Source organism: Fusarium keratoplasticum, chromosome 1 (genome assembly GCF_025433545.1).
Source record: "Fusarium keratoplasticum isolate Fu6.1 chromosome 1, whole genome shotgun sequence".
Lineage (NCBI taxonomy): Eukaryota > Fungi > Ascomycota > Sordariomycetes > Hypocreales > Nectriaceae > Fusarium > Fusarium keratoplasticum.
Genome location: NC_070529.1, coordinates 2,998,783 through 3,013,591, shown reverse-complemented (window position 1 = coordinate 3,013,591; position 14,809 = coordinate 2,998,783). Strand labels below are relative to the sequence as shown.

At 55.9% G+C, this 14,809-nt stretch overlaps 4 protein-coding genes across 4 annotated transcripts; 3 read left to right on the top strand and 1 right to left on the bottom strand.

Moving 5' to 3' along the window:
• Window positions 1-1,599: 1,599 nt before the first annotated feature.
• NCS57_00090000 (CUE domain-containing protein) lies at window positions 1,600-4,622 on the top strand (the record flags this gene model as incomplete). Its single annotated transcript, XM_053050975.1, has 3 exons — window positions 1,600-1,900; window positions 2,059-3,249; window positions 3,304-4,622. The coding sequence occupies 3 exons, from the start codon at window positions 1,600-1,602 to the stop codon at window positions 4,620-4,622; spliced, it is 2,811 nt and encodes a 936-aa protein (XP_052919490.1).
• A 1,754-nt stretch (window positions 4,623-6,376) lies between these two features.
• On the top strand, window positions 6,377-8,294 carry NCS57_00089900 (MFS domain-containing protein; the record flags this gene model as incomplete). The annotated part of the gene is made up of 4 exons (XM_053050974.1): window positions 6,377-6,670; window positions 6,721-6,984; window positions 7,031-7,121; window positions 7,171-8,294. The coding sequence occupies 4 exons, from the start codon at window positions 6,377-6,379 to the stop codon at window positions 8,292-8,294; spliced, it is 1,773 nt and encodes a 590-aa protein (XP_052919489.1).
• A 389-nt stretch (window positions 8,295-8,683) lies between these two features.
• On the top strand, window positions 8,684-10,103 carry NCS57_00089800 (Sacchrp-dh-NADP domain-containing protein; the record flags this gene model as incomplete). Its single annotated transcript, XM_053050973.1, has 4 exons — window positions 8,684-8,855; window positions 8,907-9,063; window positions 9,113-9,185; window positions 9,237-10,103. 4 exons carry the CDS (start codon window positions 8,684-8,686, stop codon window positions 10,101-10,103), a joined length of 1,269 nt encoding a protein of 422 aa, XP_052919488.1.
• A 193-nt stretch (window positions 10,104-10,296) lies between these two features.
• Window positions 10,297-14,738, bottom strand: NCS57_00089700 (Phospholipid-transporting ATPase; the record flags this gene model as incomplete). The annotated part of the gene is made up of 3 exons (XM_053050972.1): window positions 10,297-10,750; window positions 10,805-14,277; window positions 14,337-14,738. 3 exons carry the CDS (start codon window positions 14,736-14,738, stop codon window positions 10,297-10,299), a joined length of 4,329 nt encoding a protein of 1,442 aa, XP_052919487.1.
• Window positions 14,739-14,809: the final 71 nt, after the last annotated feature.

The window sequence follows — 14,809 nt, the reverse complement described above, 5'->3', positions numbered from 1 at the left end:
GATAGACGCATTGCGGTCATGCGGCCTCGACGTTCAAACATGATGCCATCGTCGAACGAGACGCCACAAAGCGGGGCGGAAAACGTGTCATGTGATGCCAGGGGCTTGTCAGCCTCAAGTGGCTTTGGGGGAGGGGCGAATTGGAGAATGGAGATGGATGTGAATGTGTGAACCGCCCGCTCAAGCAAGGAAGCTCAGGTGGGCCCTGACGCAGCCCCCTGGCTTGAAATTTGGACCGTCGCCAAAGTACTGAGACATCCATGGCCACCTGTCCTGTCTCTGGGGTTGCCTGGCGGATGCGGCCTGTCGGGTACCGATACCTGAGCCAGAGACAGCCGCACCGCACACAGCCTTGGAAGCGCAAACAGCCGGCGTGCGTGATAGGACTGGAGCGACAGCTACCGAAGTCGCTGAGATACGCGGCACCCTAAAATGACGAGACGCGGGCAGATCCAATGGTCGCAATCTCCAATGGGCGCAATAACAGGGCAGCAAGGCCTCAATTGCAGCAGGGAGTCGGCAGAGTCCCAGAGGAGGAAGGCAAGGTCTCGCTGCATCAACTTGGCATATCTTTTCCCTGCGAATGCGACGCTGTCTACTCCAGCTTTGAACTCGATCCCTTTGTGTAGTAGGTGGCGGCCAGGTCTCGTGTGGGCTCTGGCTGGGGCCGGAGACGGAGAGAGCTGGATGATCCTTGATTCGACCCGACTTGGGGCTAAACGAGCAAGGAAGGTCAAGGTTGTTGGTCTTGGTTCCAGGTTGCGCAGGTACCTCCCGTCTGATCTCCAGGGCCGGTGGTCGTAGCGATGGAAGTGGCACAAGACGGACGGCAGCGGCAACGCAACGCAACGGGCAAGCATAGACTCTCGCTCTTCAAGATGAGAGGTTCCCGTCAGGTACCCATGGTTGCGCCACCTGGCAAACACGTCCAGGGCGATCTGCTTCCGGTCAGGGCAAGCGTCGACGCCGACGGCTTCAATTGGGCAGAATGCCAAGCTGGCCAACTCTGGACGCGATCAGTTGAGTCGAGTGCCACCACCGAGGCATTCGATTGAGCCACCCACTGTAAGAGGGCTGAGAGACAGCACAGGCGGGCGCGGTTGTCGCCTGAGTCGACGTGTTACGAAGGGGTGCCAGGGCCTGAAGGAGCCTAGGTGGAGGGACCTGACCTGGGAGGGGCACTAACCTTTGCAGCACAGTACAGGCTGCCCAGGTCTCAGACTGGGACTGGGACTGGGGCGTCACCACGGGCCAGCCGCTAGAGGCAAAACCTTCGTAACCTGAACCTTTCTTCTGCCTCTGGGGAAAACCTCGTGCCTCTTTCTCCTCTTCCTCTCCCTCTCCCTTTGCCCAGAACCTTCCACACTTTTTCTCCATCTCCCGGCCTCTCCTTCATCGACGCCTTCACTTGTCGACCACGGATTCACGGTCGACCCCTTCCTCCCACCTGCCTGTTGCTCCCGCAGAGGACAGCTGACAGGCCTTTTTCCCTTCCATTGTTTTCCTCTCTCCACACTTTGAGCCTAGCTCTCCTCCTCCCACCACACACTGCATACCTACGCACACTCAGCTCATAACCAACCACAACAAACCCATCTAATGTCCGAAGTGACTTCACGGACGTCCGCCTCGCGCGGCAGAGGCTCCGGCCGTGGTGGTAGAGGAGGTTTCGCCGGTCGAGGCGGCCGTAGACCCAATGGCGACAAGGCCGACCACAAAGCCGACGACTCGCTGGCTGCATTTGAAGACGAAGGCGACTTTGGCGAGCTTCGAAAGCAATATGGCGACAAGACATCGGTAATCCGCGAGATGTTCCCTGACTGGTCCGAGGCCGATGTCCTATTCGCCCTCCAGGAGACCAACGGCGACGAGAACGAAGCCGTCACTCGCATCGCTGAGGGTATGTGTGGCCTTTTTTCCTGCCCTGCCTTGTCCTCTCTCACCGCACGCGGCCACGCTACACATCCACAAACTGCTGGAAGTCGCTGCGCGCCCCACGCCCTCGCCCTTGAACCCACCACACATGCTGATCCTGCTGCTAACCTGCGATCGTCATAGGTACCATTTCGCAATGGGGCGAGGTCTCAAAGCCCAAGAAGGCTTCCCGAGCCAAGGCCAAGGAGCAAGCTCCTGCGCCTTCGAACGACGCGACGTCTACCGGTCCTCGAGCCGCCCGCGGCGGTCGTGCTGTATCTGAGGGACGCGGCCGAGGTCGAGCTACGGATCGAGGGGGTCGCAGCACTCGCGGCCGATCTGCCCATGCTGCTCCTACCAACGGCGCCCGAACCAAGGAGAACCAGCAATTGTCTATCCCCACAGAGGAGTCATCTGCTTGGGGCAGTAACGAACCCAAGGGTGATGTCCCAGAGGAGAAGGAAGTTCTGTCTGAGAAGCCCACACCCTCTGCGAATGTCGAGGCCCCGAAGCCTGCCGCTCCTCCGGTCAAGACATGGGCGAGCATGTTGCGACAGTCGACCGTTCCCAAGGCCCCGCCCAAGCCAAAGGAAGCTCCTGCACCTAAGCCCGCCCCCGAACCTATTGAACCTGAATCTGTTCCCGAACCTGTCGAACCCGAGCCTGAGCCTGAGGTCGCCCCCGAACCCGAGCCCGCACCTGCCCCTGCTGTTGCCGAGCCTGACGAAACCACCCCCGTTGCCGATACCGTTCCTCCCTCCGAAGTTCCTCACGTCGTAGAGCCCGAGGTGGCTCTACCCCCCTCCAAGGACGAGCTCACCGAAACAAATCTTGAACAGGTTGTTGACGACTCTAAGCCACCTCCAACTGGTACCGCCGCAAGCACCGCCGCTGACTCTTGGGACCCTCGACAGAACCCTGCCAGTGTTACTGCTACACCTCTCTCGGCTGCTCAACAGCAGCATATTCCCCCTCGACCTGATGCCAGCGGTTTTGCCGCCACTGCCGCCAAGGCCACCGCTGAACGAACCACCCGTACTCCTAGCCATCATCATCACCACCAACGACGTGTGCTTGACCAGGAGGAAGCTGTGCGCATGCCTGGCAACCGTGAGGTTGACCGCGCCGCTGTCCAATTTGGAGCTTTCAACTTGGCCGATGCCGATGAAGACATTGATGGCGACCGAGAGGAGCCCGAGACTCGGGCTCAACCCCCCGCCGATTCCCCTGTTGCTCACCCTCGCACCTCCCTTCCTCCTGCTACTCAGGCTGCTGTCCCCGAAGCTTTCGCTCAGAAGCCTGCTTCTACTGTCACCCCCATTGCCGCCCCGACTGGTATGCTATCTGACCCTGGTTCGACCCTCAGCCTCGATACTAATACCTCCCCAGCACCCGCTTCGCAGACTCAGGCTCCGGCTCAGGCCCAGGTACCTGGCCAGGCCCCCGCCGCTAACGCCCAGCAGTTCGGTCGCTTCGGTCAGGCCGGTGCTCAAGAGGCCGCCGCAGCTCCTCAGAAGCCTCTGGATCCTTTCAACCAGCAGAGCACCCCTTCTTCTCAGCCTCCATTCGACAACTTCCCCACGCAGACCTCTCAGCCCCAGCAGCCTGGTGGCGCCTTCAGCTCTGCGCCCAGCGACTACGGCTCATACTACACTGCCAACCAACCCGATCGCAATGCTACCTACGCGTATTACAACCAGCAATTTGGCCAGCAAGGACAGGGACAGCAGGATGCCACTGCCTCCCAACAGCGACCTTTTGCCGGCTACGGAGCATCACAGGCGGATAACCTCAGCCAGTATCCTCAGAGCGGCGCGCTGCACAACCAGCCCCGATTTGGCGGAAGTGCGGCCGATGCCCAGAACAGCGGCAACAGCACCCCTAACCCTACGACCCAGGCTCAGCAACAGCAGCAGCCTCAGCAGCCTGCTCAACAGCAGCCTGCCCAGGGATCGCAGCCACAGTCACACGGCCAGCAGTATCCCGGCTACAACCATCCCTATTACAACAGCCCTTATTACCACCAGTACTACTCTGGATATGGTCAGGGCGGATTCGGCCCCTATGGAAAGAGTGGCATGTATGGACAGCCGTACGGCATGTCGCCTAATGCGCCTTATGACCACACGTCGTCCCCTGCTGGATTCGGCCAGTCTTCTCTGCACCGCGATAGCGGCCTGGGTTCTGGTCTTGGTGACTACGGCCGTGTTGCTACCAGCCAGGCTGGCAGCCAGCCCGGTCTCGGAGGAAGCGCATTTGGTAGTGTCCACGACAGCTTCGGACGCAGCGCCTCTTCGTTCCAGTCTCAGGGACAGTCGTTCAACAGCCAGACACAGCCTGGCAACGCTGGTTCGACTGATGAGCTGAAGCCGTTTGGCGAGACCAAGACGGCTGCAGGCCCATCCCCATCGCTTGGCGGAGCTCGCCCCGGATCGGCCACCAATGCCCCGGCCGCTCAGGCCGGTCTCCCCCCGCCCCAGAACTCGCAGATGGGCGGTTACGGTGCTGGATACCCCAGCCACCTCCAAGGTCATGGCCTGCACGGCAGCAACGCGTACGGTATGGGCGGTAACGCGGGTGCCAGCCAGCAGCATGGTAACAGCCCCTACGGATCTTACGGCCAGGGCTTCGGCAGCGGCTACTACGGCGGTGGCCAGCAACAGCAGCAGCAGCAACAGCAGCGCGGCTGGGGTGGTAACTACCACTAGAGGAATATGGAGTACGCCCAGTTATTGAGGAACGCATTGGAGGAAGCGGGCGTAGAGGACGACGACGATGACGCATAATCAACATGATGCATGGGGCTCACGGGGTAGGGCAAGGCATGGCATGGTAAAGCAAGGCAAGGCAGGGCAAGGCGAATATTCTCTCAACACTCCTCGATGTGTCTACGTGTACGATTGTTTTCTTTTTTTCGAGAATCACCTCAAAAGATCAAGGTGGCATATGGCAAATGGAAGGGAAAGGCAGGGCGTTCGTTTCCGCCGTGGTCTTTATTTGTTTTTTCTCGCGGTGCTCTGCCGGACCGGAATCAAACAACAACAACAAGAACGAACTGGGATTGCGCGTGTCTTTTAGTGTCCTCCCCCTCGCAACGCTTTACTTGCTTGCTTCTTTTGATATTTGGTTGTTTTCGGGGGGAGGGCTGCAACAACAAGCAAGGCAAGGGCTGGATTTGTTAATTGGGAGACTGGGGGGTTATAGTTCCTTTGCGGTCTGTATTCTTTTTGAAATGGAGTGGAGGCGAGAAAGGAAAAGGGCGTGCAAGGGATGGATGGGTATGGATGGACTGGAATGAATGGGATGTGACGATATTGGTGGAATGGCAGGATAGGACATTCGCCAGACACACGAAACCCGAAGCGACGTGAAGGGAAGCGAAACCAAGCGAAGCAAAGGGATTGAGATTGAGAGATCCTCTGATTATGGGCTCGAATCCAATGAAGTCAATGAAAACCAGAAAACTTGATGGAGAAGGAAGCAAGTTGGGTTCTCGTGATTGACGTGTGATGATGATGATGTTCCAGTCGGAGTTGTAGTATAAAACCGAGGGGAAGAGTCTCAATGCTTTGAAATCAAAGTCATCTTGGGCGTTGGTGTGTAACCCGAACCGGTAGGATGTGGTTGATGGTGTAGGGAGCTACTGCACCAGAGTTGAAAGCCACGATGAGTCAAGGGACGTCAAGAGTGGGAGTTGATCATGTTTTATCGTGACAATTAACTCTTGTCTGCCGACATGGGTTGCCGAGACTGACTCGAACAGATCTAGCTGACTCCTAGCGGGGGATAATAATAAAAGCGGAATAGGTAGAGAAACGTCACAAGACCATCAGCCCTACCTCTTTGTCTGTCCAACATTGGAGATGGCTGGCTTCGGAAGCAAAACCCGGCTGTTGTGTTCCCCAGGGGTCTTTGAAGCGGGGGGGATCATCATCTCCATACGCCAAGTTGGAGTAGTCTCTCAGCTTCCCCGGCCGGATAGAGTTGCCAATGCATCTGCAGTGCTCTTTGAGGTTGATGCCTTCTCGGAGTTACGAGGATACACCAGTCAATGAGAAGAGAAAGAAGCTGTGCCTCAAGAGTCTCTCTCTCATCTTGGTGGTGGAGGAATTGACCCTCCCTCCCCCCCCGGGAATAATAACCAAATCAAATCAAAGGCCTGCAAGATTCGCCATCCTTTCGCCTAATGACCTCCGACCTTGCTATGCCCCCACAGGCAGAAGGAAGAATGCATGCGATTGGGGGCATTCTTGGCAAAAAAATCACTTGTCTGGGTTGGGTGGTGGTGTTTTGTGACATATATTAACCTGACGCCCTGCCACCCACGTCTCTCACCGGTTCGTGTTGGGAGAAATGAGACGCTCGTAGAGAGAGAAGTTGGTTTTTGTCTTTCAATTGACTCGTTGAGACGGATCCTGTATACTTGACGAGTTGCTGAAGAGTGACTGACACTGAAAACATCATGACGGGTCGCGACGGTGAGAAGGCCGAGATCGGGGTCAGCTCTGCGACAGAGAGGAATGATGGTGTTGTCTTGGAAGAGCAAAACAATGAAAAAACGCCACAGACTCGGACGAGTCTCGGCCGCGACAATGACAATGACAATGCCAATCTCAACGACATTGTTGATGCCAGCACCATTGGCAACGACGATGAAAACGACAACGATTCCATCGACTCCAAGAACGAGCTGACCCTGTCCAAGGCGCGATGCATCGCCCTTGTCACGACGGTGACGGGAGCATCCTTTCTCAATGTGAGTGTACTTTAAACAATGGCATTGACTTATCATTAACAACATTTTAGACCCTCGCCAGTCAGAGCGTCGTCATCATCCTCCCCCAGATCGGCAAGGCCCTCGACGTGCCCGACACGCGCCAGCAATGGATCGTGTCCTCGTACGTCCTCACCTTTGGATGCTTCCTCCTCCTCTGGGGTCGCATCGCAGACATTTATGGCAAGCGCCTCATCTTTATCCTCGGATCCTTCTGGGTTACTATATGCTGCGTCGTCAACGCATTCATCCCGACCGAGATTGCGTTTGACCTGTTTCGGGGGCTGCACGGCTTGGTGAGTTGCTTGTGATAGACTTAAGAGTGATAAACTGACGAGATAGGGCGCTGCTGCGAATGTGCCGACTGCTATTGGTATCCTAGGTACTACGTTTCCCCCTGGCAAGGCAAAGAACTATGCCTTCAGCGCATACGGTGAGTCTCATTCTTCACTGGAACACAGGCACAGACTGACACTCTACAGCCGCTGGAGCCCCCCTCGGCAGCGTCTGCGGCAACCTTGTCTCGGGTCTCATCGCCGAGTGGGCGAGCTGGAAATGGGTCTTTGGCGCCCTCGCCATCATGGCCGGCCTCATCTCTGTCGCCGGCGTGCTCTTCATCCCGCCCCCTCCTCCCGGACTCCGGCCGGCTCACGACAACCTCCGGGCCAAGACGGCGGCCGTCGACTGGATCGGCGCTACCCTCATCACCTGCGGACTCCTGGCCCTCATGTTTGCCCTGACCGAGGGTAACGTGGTCGGATGGACGGCGCCGTGGATCCCCGTCCTCATCGTCGTGTCGGTTCTCATCATCGTTGCCTTCTTCTTCTGGCAGCGCTATCTCGAGAACAAGACGGACCGCCCGCCCCTAGTCAAGGTGTCTATTTTCAACAACTGGCGTTTTACGTCCGTCATGTGCATCATGGGTCTCTTCTTTGGTGGTTTCAACAACTTTCTCATCTATGCCACCTACTACTTCCAGGATTACCAGGGCCTCTCACCTTTGCAGACCATGCTGCGCTTCATCCCCACTGGTGTCAGCGGCTTCATTGTTGCTTTCATCACTGCTCACCTGCTTAGCCGCATCCCGACCTTTTTCATTCTCGCTATCGGGCATGTTTGTGTTTCTATCGCTGCCGTTCTCTATGCCGTGCCTATTCCTCCGACAACGTCTTACTTTGCTTGGGGCATGTGGGCTATGATTCTTTCCGTTATTGGTGCTGACACAGCCTGGCCGTGCCTCACGCTCTTCACCTCTCACTCACTGCCTCAAGAGGATCAAGCCATCGGCGGCGCCCTCATCAACTCGTCAGGCATGATCGGCCGAGCCATTGCCCTCGCTATCGCCACGGCGATCCAGTCTTCTGTCATGGCCAGCGACCGAGGTGTTGACGTCAAGAACGTTGGGCCCGTCGAGGCCTGGGACGCGCCGTCGCTCAAGGGCCTCCGCGCGGGAGGCTGGACCAATTTTGCCATCCTGATCATGGCGCTGGGTCTGGTGGTGTTTACGTTTAGGGGTATGGAGATTATTGGCAAGGTTCCAGCGAGGAGAGAGAGGAGTGAGGGTGTTATGAATGAGGAGACGGTAGATGTTGAGAGAAGAGGTTAGTAATAGAAATGAGATATAGATGAAGAAGTGTCGAAGGTCCAAGCAGGAAGATTTGAATATAATATACAAAATTGGTATATGACTCAATTGCCTCATCTCACGTAAGAAAGGGATCCAGAAAACATCGTGCTCATCAGCTCATCCCGTCATGCTATACATGTAAAGTCGTGCTTGACCGGCCTTCAATTGCTCCGCCGGCCCCGCTCCGTCCAACGACGACCCCCGGGCCCGGATCTGCATCACGCCGAAGAGTGGGGCCGGGCCTCGATTCGTCCGCCACTCGGCCGATGTGACAGGCGAGTCTTTGACTTATAAAAGAAGTCTTTCAGCAACCCTTATTCCTTTTTAATTATACAGATCTTCAAAGTCTTCTTTTATATACTAGAATCATGGCTGACAAGATTGATATTGTCCTCCTCGGTGCGACTGGGTACACGGGTCGTCTCTGTGCGGCTTACATGACAAAAGCCATCCCCAACACCGTCTCGTGGGCCATCGCAGGTCGAAACCAGAAAAAGCTCAAGGATCTTCAGGAAGAGCTCAAGGGGAAAGGAGCAACATGTCCGTCAAGCCTCGCTTCACCAGACCCTTCATCCATGCTGACTACTCCAGGCACCGTCTACGCCCTTGATCTCAACTCGGACACTGCCATCGCCGAGCTTGCCCAGACGGCTCGCGTTATTATCAACACTATTGGTCCATACTCTTCGACCTGTGGAACGGCTGTAATCAAGGCCTGCGCTGAGAATGGGACTGATTACGTTGACTGGTAAGTATTCCAACTGACTGCAGAAACCCCCGATTTACAAAAGAAACAGTAGTGGAGAGATGCCGTGGATGCAGGGCATAATAGCCAAGTATGACGAAACAGCCCGTAAATCAGGCTCAAGAGTAACCTCTCTCCTGTGCAACTTTCCTTACCTCGACTGACAGCACACCTAGATAGTTATGACCGCCGGCTGGGGTGCTGTACCAGCCGACCTCCCAACCTACCTCGCCGTGCGCCACATCCGCGAAACAATGTCCCTCCCAACTCGCGAGGTGCTCGTCTCGCTCGATGATCTCCGGGGCTCTTTCAGTGGTGGCAGCATCAACTCCATGTGCGACCTCGAGATGAGTTACGGCTCCGCGAGGATCGCCGCCGCATCGGCACCTTTTGTACTGTCACCCATACCGAGGAGCAGCGCTGAAATTGCAAAACGCGGTGTGCTCCCTGCGCCGAATGTGTTTGGTGTCCAGGTGGTTAAAGGCATGGGTGCTCTAGTCGAGGGCTCACAGACGGGGATAGAGACGGGCATTATCGGTCGCAGCTGGGGTCTATTCGCAGGCCAAGAGTCATACTCTCTCGGTCCAGACGGATACGGCAAGAACTTCTTCTTCTCATCGCGTGTGAGACAGTCTGGTCCATTTATGGCCTGGATGTTCCGTGCTGGGTTTATCCTTCTTACCACTGCCATCACCAAGATCCCTCCACTACGCAACCTGGCCACCAAGACGCTCTTTCCACCAGGGACAGGTCCGTCTGAAGAGCAGCGAAGAGGAAACCACTTCACGTATCGTACCGTGGCCATACCTGACCAAGAAGGGACGTCACGCCGTGTCGAGGTCAAGTTTGCGTACCAAGGAGACCCATACGTCTTTACAGGCGTGTCACTGACCGAGGCGGCGCTTGTGCTACTTGAAGGCGGTACGCCGGCTCACCAACGTGGAGGCATCTTGACGTCGGCCATGCTGGGTGACAAGTTCGTCGAGAGGTTGAAGGGGCCACAGGCAGGCGTCGAAATAGAGATCAAGGTTGTGGAGGAGTAGAGTGATACCGTATTCTACTTATTAGATTGCTCTGCTATATATCGTGTATCGTAATAAGAAAATCTATGCAAACAGCCAATGAATGATGCCGCTGATCAAGTACTAACCAGCACTCGTTGTCTAGGTAGGTTATGGGTATCAAAACACCAGACAGAAACAAAAGAAGCGCCAGACAACCCCCCGTCTAGATATGCTACCGTCCCCTTTCCTCCTCAATGATAATGTCATCCAGGTCAGGTTCGTCCTCGTCCACCGGCTCGTCACGGGACAAGCGCTGGAGGCGTTGCCGCATGGCAGGATCCTGTTCCAACTCTTGCCAAAGCTCCACGTCCCATTCCTCGATGTTGTCTCCACGTCGACTCTGACCCCAGGGCGGCCACTGCCAGAGGCCGCCGATGAGAAGAAGCCGCTTAGAGCACTTCATGACAATCTCCATGAGCCCGATGAGTCCGAGAACGATGAACAGAGTTGACCACCACACGGCGTCGTCGCCAAAAAGATGAGTGAAGCTGTTGCGTATGGCATATGGACCAGAAGGCGAGGGCGCATAAACCCCGTCAAGGAAGGCCAGCCAAGCAAACCAGCCAATCGTAGTGATAAAGAAGCTTACCATGACGATTGCTGACTTGTAATGGGTCTCAAAGATACTGTGACAGTTAGTCAATGTTCCGAATGTTAGTCTCAAAGGCTGCTTTGCTTACAAGAGCTTCCAGTTGATCCAGAGGACCCCGACCGAGAAGGTGAGCGTGCCCAGAGCATACAGCCCCTGGTCTCGCGCAGACGGTGAGATCCATCCATAGCCTGTCCAAACACCGTACCAAGCAATGACTCCCTCGACGGCTCCGAGAAGCATCCACCGGGCAAACTTCCAAATGTTCAGACCCATGTTGCGCTGCCCGAAGACATAGAGTTCGGGGACAGCCAGGAGCGTCTCGGCGCTGAGGTCCTGCTCCCAGATTCCCATACAGATAACGGCAAGACTAGTGAATAGAGTGTTGAAGACAGTCAAACTTGTGGCCTCGTACAGAGAAGTACCGCTGTAGCCAGTGTATCTCTGATACTGAGCCGTTGGCAGATAGAAAAACATTTCCTTCCAGAACGTATAAAGAATGAACTTGGCGGTGCGAACATAGTTCCATCGCCCGTGGACAAGCAACAGCCGCTGCAGGAACCGGAACTGAGCAATGGCGTAGTCTGCCACACGAGCAGCCTGGAGACCTTCCTTGCCCGAAATACCAATGCCGACATGGCTTGCCGATATCATGGCCAAGTCGTTTGCGCCGTCGCCGATTGCCAGAGTGAGTCCTCGCCTCTTCTTTCCTCGGAACGACTTGAGACGGGACCGGACGGTTCGGACGAGGAGCGCCTTTTGGGCCGGTGATGCTCGACAGCAGATGACCGAATCGACTTGCAGCATGACCTTGAAGAACTGAACAGACAACTCGGGTGATTTCTCCACGGCTGCCAGCGTCTGGCCGTCGATAACAACCACGCTGTGAATCGAACCAGCCTGGAGATCCTCGGACAAGGCAACCAACTGTGAATCCAAGCCACCCTTGCTGACATCGAGGATATACAGATCAGAGCCCGGCTTGCAGATTCGAGCAGAGTGCGCAATGTTGATAGCCGTCTCCCGCTTATCGCCCGTCAGCATCCAGATCTTGATGTTGGCCCTGCGCAGCCTGTCGATGGTTTCAGGGACTCCCTTCTGCAGCTTGTCCTCGATGGCAGTTGCGCCAACCAGATCAAAGGCCTGTTCAATCATGTCACCGGCTTCCTCAATGCGCTCCTTACGGTTGTTGAGACTAGTCGAGGCTTCGTCCCAGACCTTCTTCCATGTCTTGTAATCCTGCTCCGAGATGAACTTTTGCGCAAAGAGTAGAGTGCGCAGTCCCTCCGTTGCAAAGTCATCCAGATGCTTGAAGCACTTTGTGAAAGTCTCCGAGTCATCAAGAATGATTGGATCGTCCAAGAACGCCAGGTGATCGGGCAAGGGCTGCTGGTAGTGAACTGGAGTATTCAAGTACTGACCCCTGGGTGCGTCGATCGACACCCCGCGGGTCGCGATAGACAGACGAGGCTTATCCTCAGAGCGACGAGCAAGTCTGCTGAACTCAAAGGACTTGCTTCTGTCCGTCTTGGGCCGTCTGCTGGTGCTCCTATCCCTAGAGATGCCCGGGTTCCGGCGAACTGTAAGACTGGGTCTGCCGCCGAAACTGTTCCGCGGCTCCTGCTGCTCGCTTCGTCGGTACATCTCGCGTTCCAGATCAGCACTCTTGCGCACCTCATTTGCCTTTTGCTTAGCGAGCTGCGACATCTTAAGCCGGGGAAGAATAGCCGAGTCGGCACCCTTGCAGATGACCGAGATACGTCCATCAGGGAAACGAACGATGATGGACATCTTCTTTCGTGCGCTGGTGAATTCGATAACATCCAAGACCTCGTATTTGAGCTCCTCCTCTTGTCCATCAGGGTGAGTGATATGCAACGTGATCGTCTGAGTCGTGCGGTTGATGACAAGATAGCCAAGTTCTTGAGCCGCCCTCACAAGGGCGAGCTCATCTGGAGACGCAGCCTGGAATTCCAATTCCCCATTCTCCTTGTGTTCTGGCAGACAAGTGTGGCATAGTGCTACCGCCAAGATATACTGCTTTGCTTTTCTGGCGAAGCCCGAGTTGGGTCGAAGACGGATGTACTCAATCAGGTCATTTGTCGTCACATCGGGCTGGACATGATCCGGGCGTCCAGTTGAGCGCCACTGAGATGATGATCTGCGACTGCCAAACGACATCCTAGAAGGCGCCATTGAAGGCCTCGAGGGGGCCATCGAGGGGCGGCGTGACATAGATGGTCGAGGTGACATGGACGGGCGAGATGGAGATGCGAGCGGCAACGGCGAAGTCGGCTCCTGCAGCTCCTCCCTAATAACAACTGTAACAGGTTCAGTTTTATAGACAGATGGTTCGCTGGCGGATGACTCTTCGTCGCCCAACTTGGCTGCTTCAATCTCATCGACCTTGGGCTCAAGATCCATCTCATGCAACCAGACGGTTCCCGCAACACTGATCTTGCGGAACTTCATAACGTTGTCTGTCAAAGTTCCCGTCTTGTCTGAAAAGACATAGCCGACCTGTCCAAGATTCTCGAGAATAGTGTTGGTATTGCAGCGCGCAGGGGTGTCTGTCTCCTCATCATACATCTCAATATCTGAATTGAGCATCAGGAGCTGCCCAATCTTGACAATTTCCAGACTGATGTAAAGGGCCAGAGGGACGACGTTGTTGAACATGATGATGAAGGCAATGATGATCTGGTAGAATGGCACCTTGGCGTGCTCCAGATACCACGAGTGCCTCTCGGTGCTCTTCTGCCATCTAAGGTATCCCCCTGACACGCCGACGGAGAGCACAACAACGTAGAAGGCGAGGGTGACGACAATCTTGTTGTTGATACGCTCAAGGGCGGGCTTCTTGGCCTTCGGGTGCTTGTTGGCGTTCATGCGGATCTTGCAGTCCTCTCCCGTGTTGATGACCAGGCCAATGGCAGCATTGGTGTTTCGCATGACGCTGCCTCGGTAGATGACCTCGCTCGAAGTCAATGGGACCGTCTTGCCGTTGACAGTCACGCGACCATCAAAGTTGTACAGATCAGGGTTCGGGTCCTCGACAACGAACTCGGCGTCGCATTTGGATATTCCCTCGAGAGTGTCACAACTCTCCAAAGCGTGTGCGACCTGCTTGCTCTTGAGGTTCGTCTCGCCGTCGAGGGCCATGGTTTCGATATATGCGAGCTTGTTCTCTCCATCGCTGTGCAACAGGACTATGTCGGCAGGGATAGGTTCGTCACGACACAGCCTGACAATATCTCCAACCTTGATCTCGCTCCATCTTACGGGAACCCATCGTAGTCCGTTGAACTCTTCGTCAGGGGCGGGGTGAGGTTCGGCAGTCGAATTGATCAAGAAGGGGTTCCATCGTCTCCATCGAGTAATTGGCTTCAGCTTGCCCGTATATTTATCTTCTCTCCCAAGAACTGTCGCAAAGCCAGCATTCTCCAATTGATCGAGGCGGTATCGTCGGTAGTCGTCGTAGCCTTCCTTGAAGATAGTCAAGAGAACAAAGAAAAGCAGTGGTAGGATGGTAGTGTAGGATCCGGTGGTCGAGAGACCCGGGATCTAGATCCAGGGGTTAGCAATGGCACCATTTCCGTCACATCGAGCTAGTTTATACGCACCATCTGCGGCACACCGACGCATAGGAAGTAAAAGTTACCGACGCGGGAGAATTGAAAGAAGAGCTGTTTGGGGAAGAAGTCCCAAACGGTATATCGCGACGTCCGGATGCTGTTGGACACGTACGAGAGGCCACGGCGGGTGTCGATCAGAGGCTTGTCGTGTTCGAGCTGCAGGGGGATATGTCGCCCGTCGGTGGCAGCAACGATGTGCTTACGGCGTAAGATGGGTTCGACGACGGTCTTCTGGTAGAGGGACGCGGCGGCATCCTTGACGCGACGGGCCAGCGGCGCAGAGAGACTGGCGTCGTTGCTGCTACGGCCGAAGCGGCGACGGACCTTGGAGTCCCTGCCCGGCGGCTCAGGCCCTGGGCGCGCCTCCGGGTCGGAGCGGCCTGGGGACATGATGGCTGGCTGGCTGGCGTCAAAAGGAGTCAAGCGAGCTGGCTGAGGCTAGTCGTGGAGGAAGGCCATGT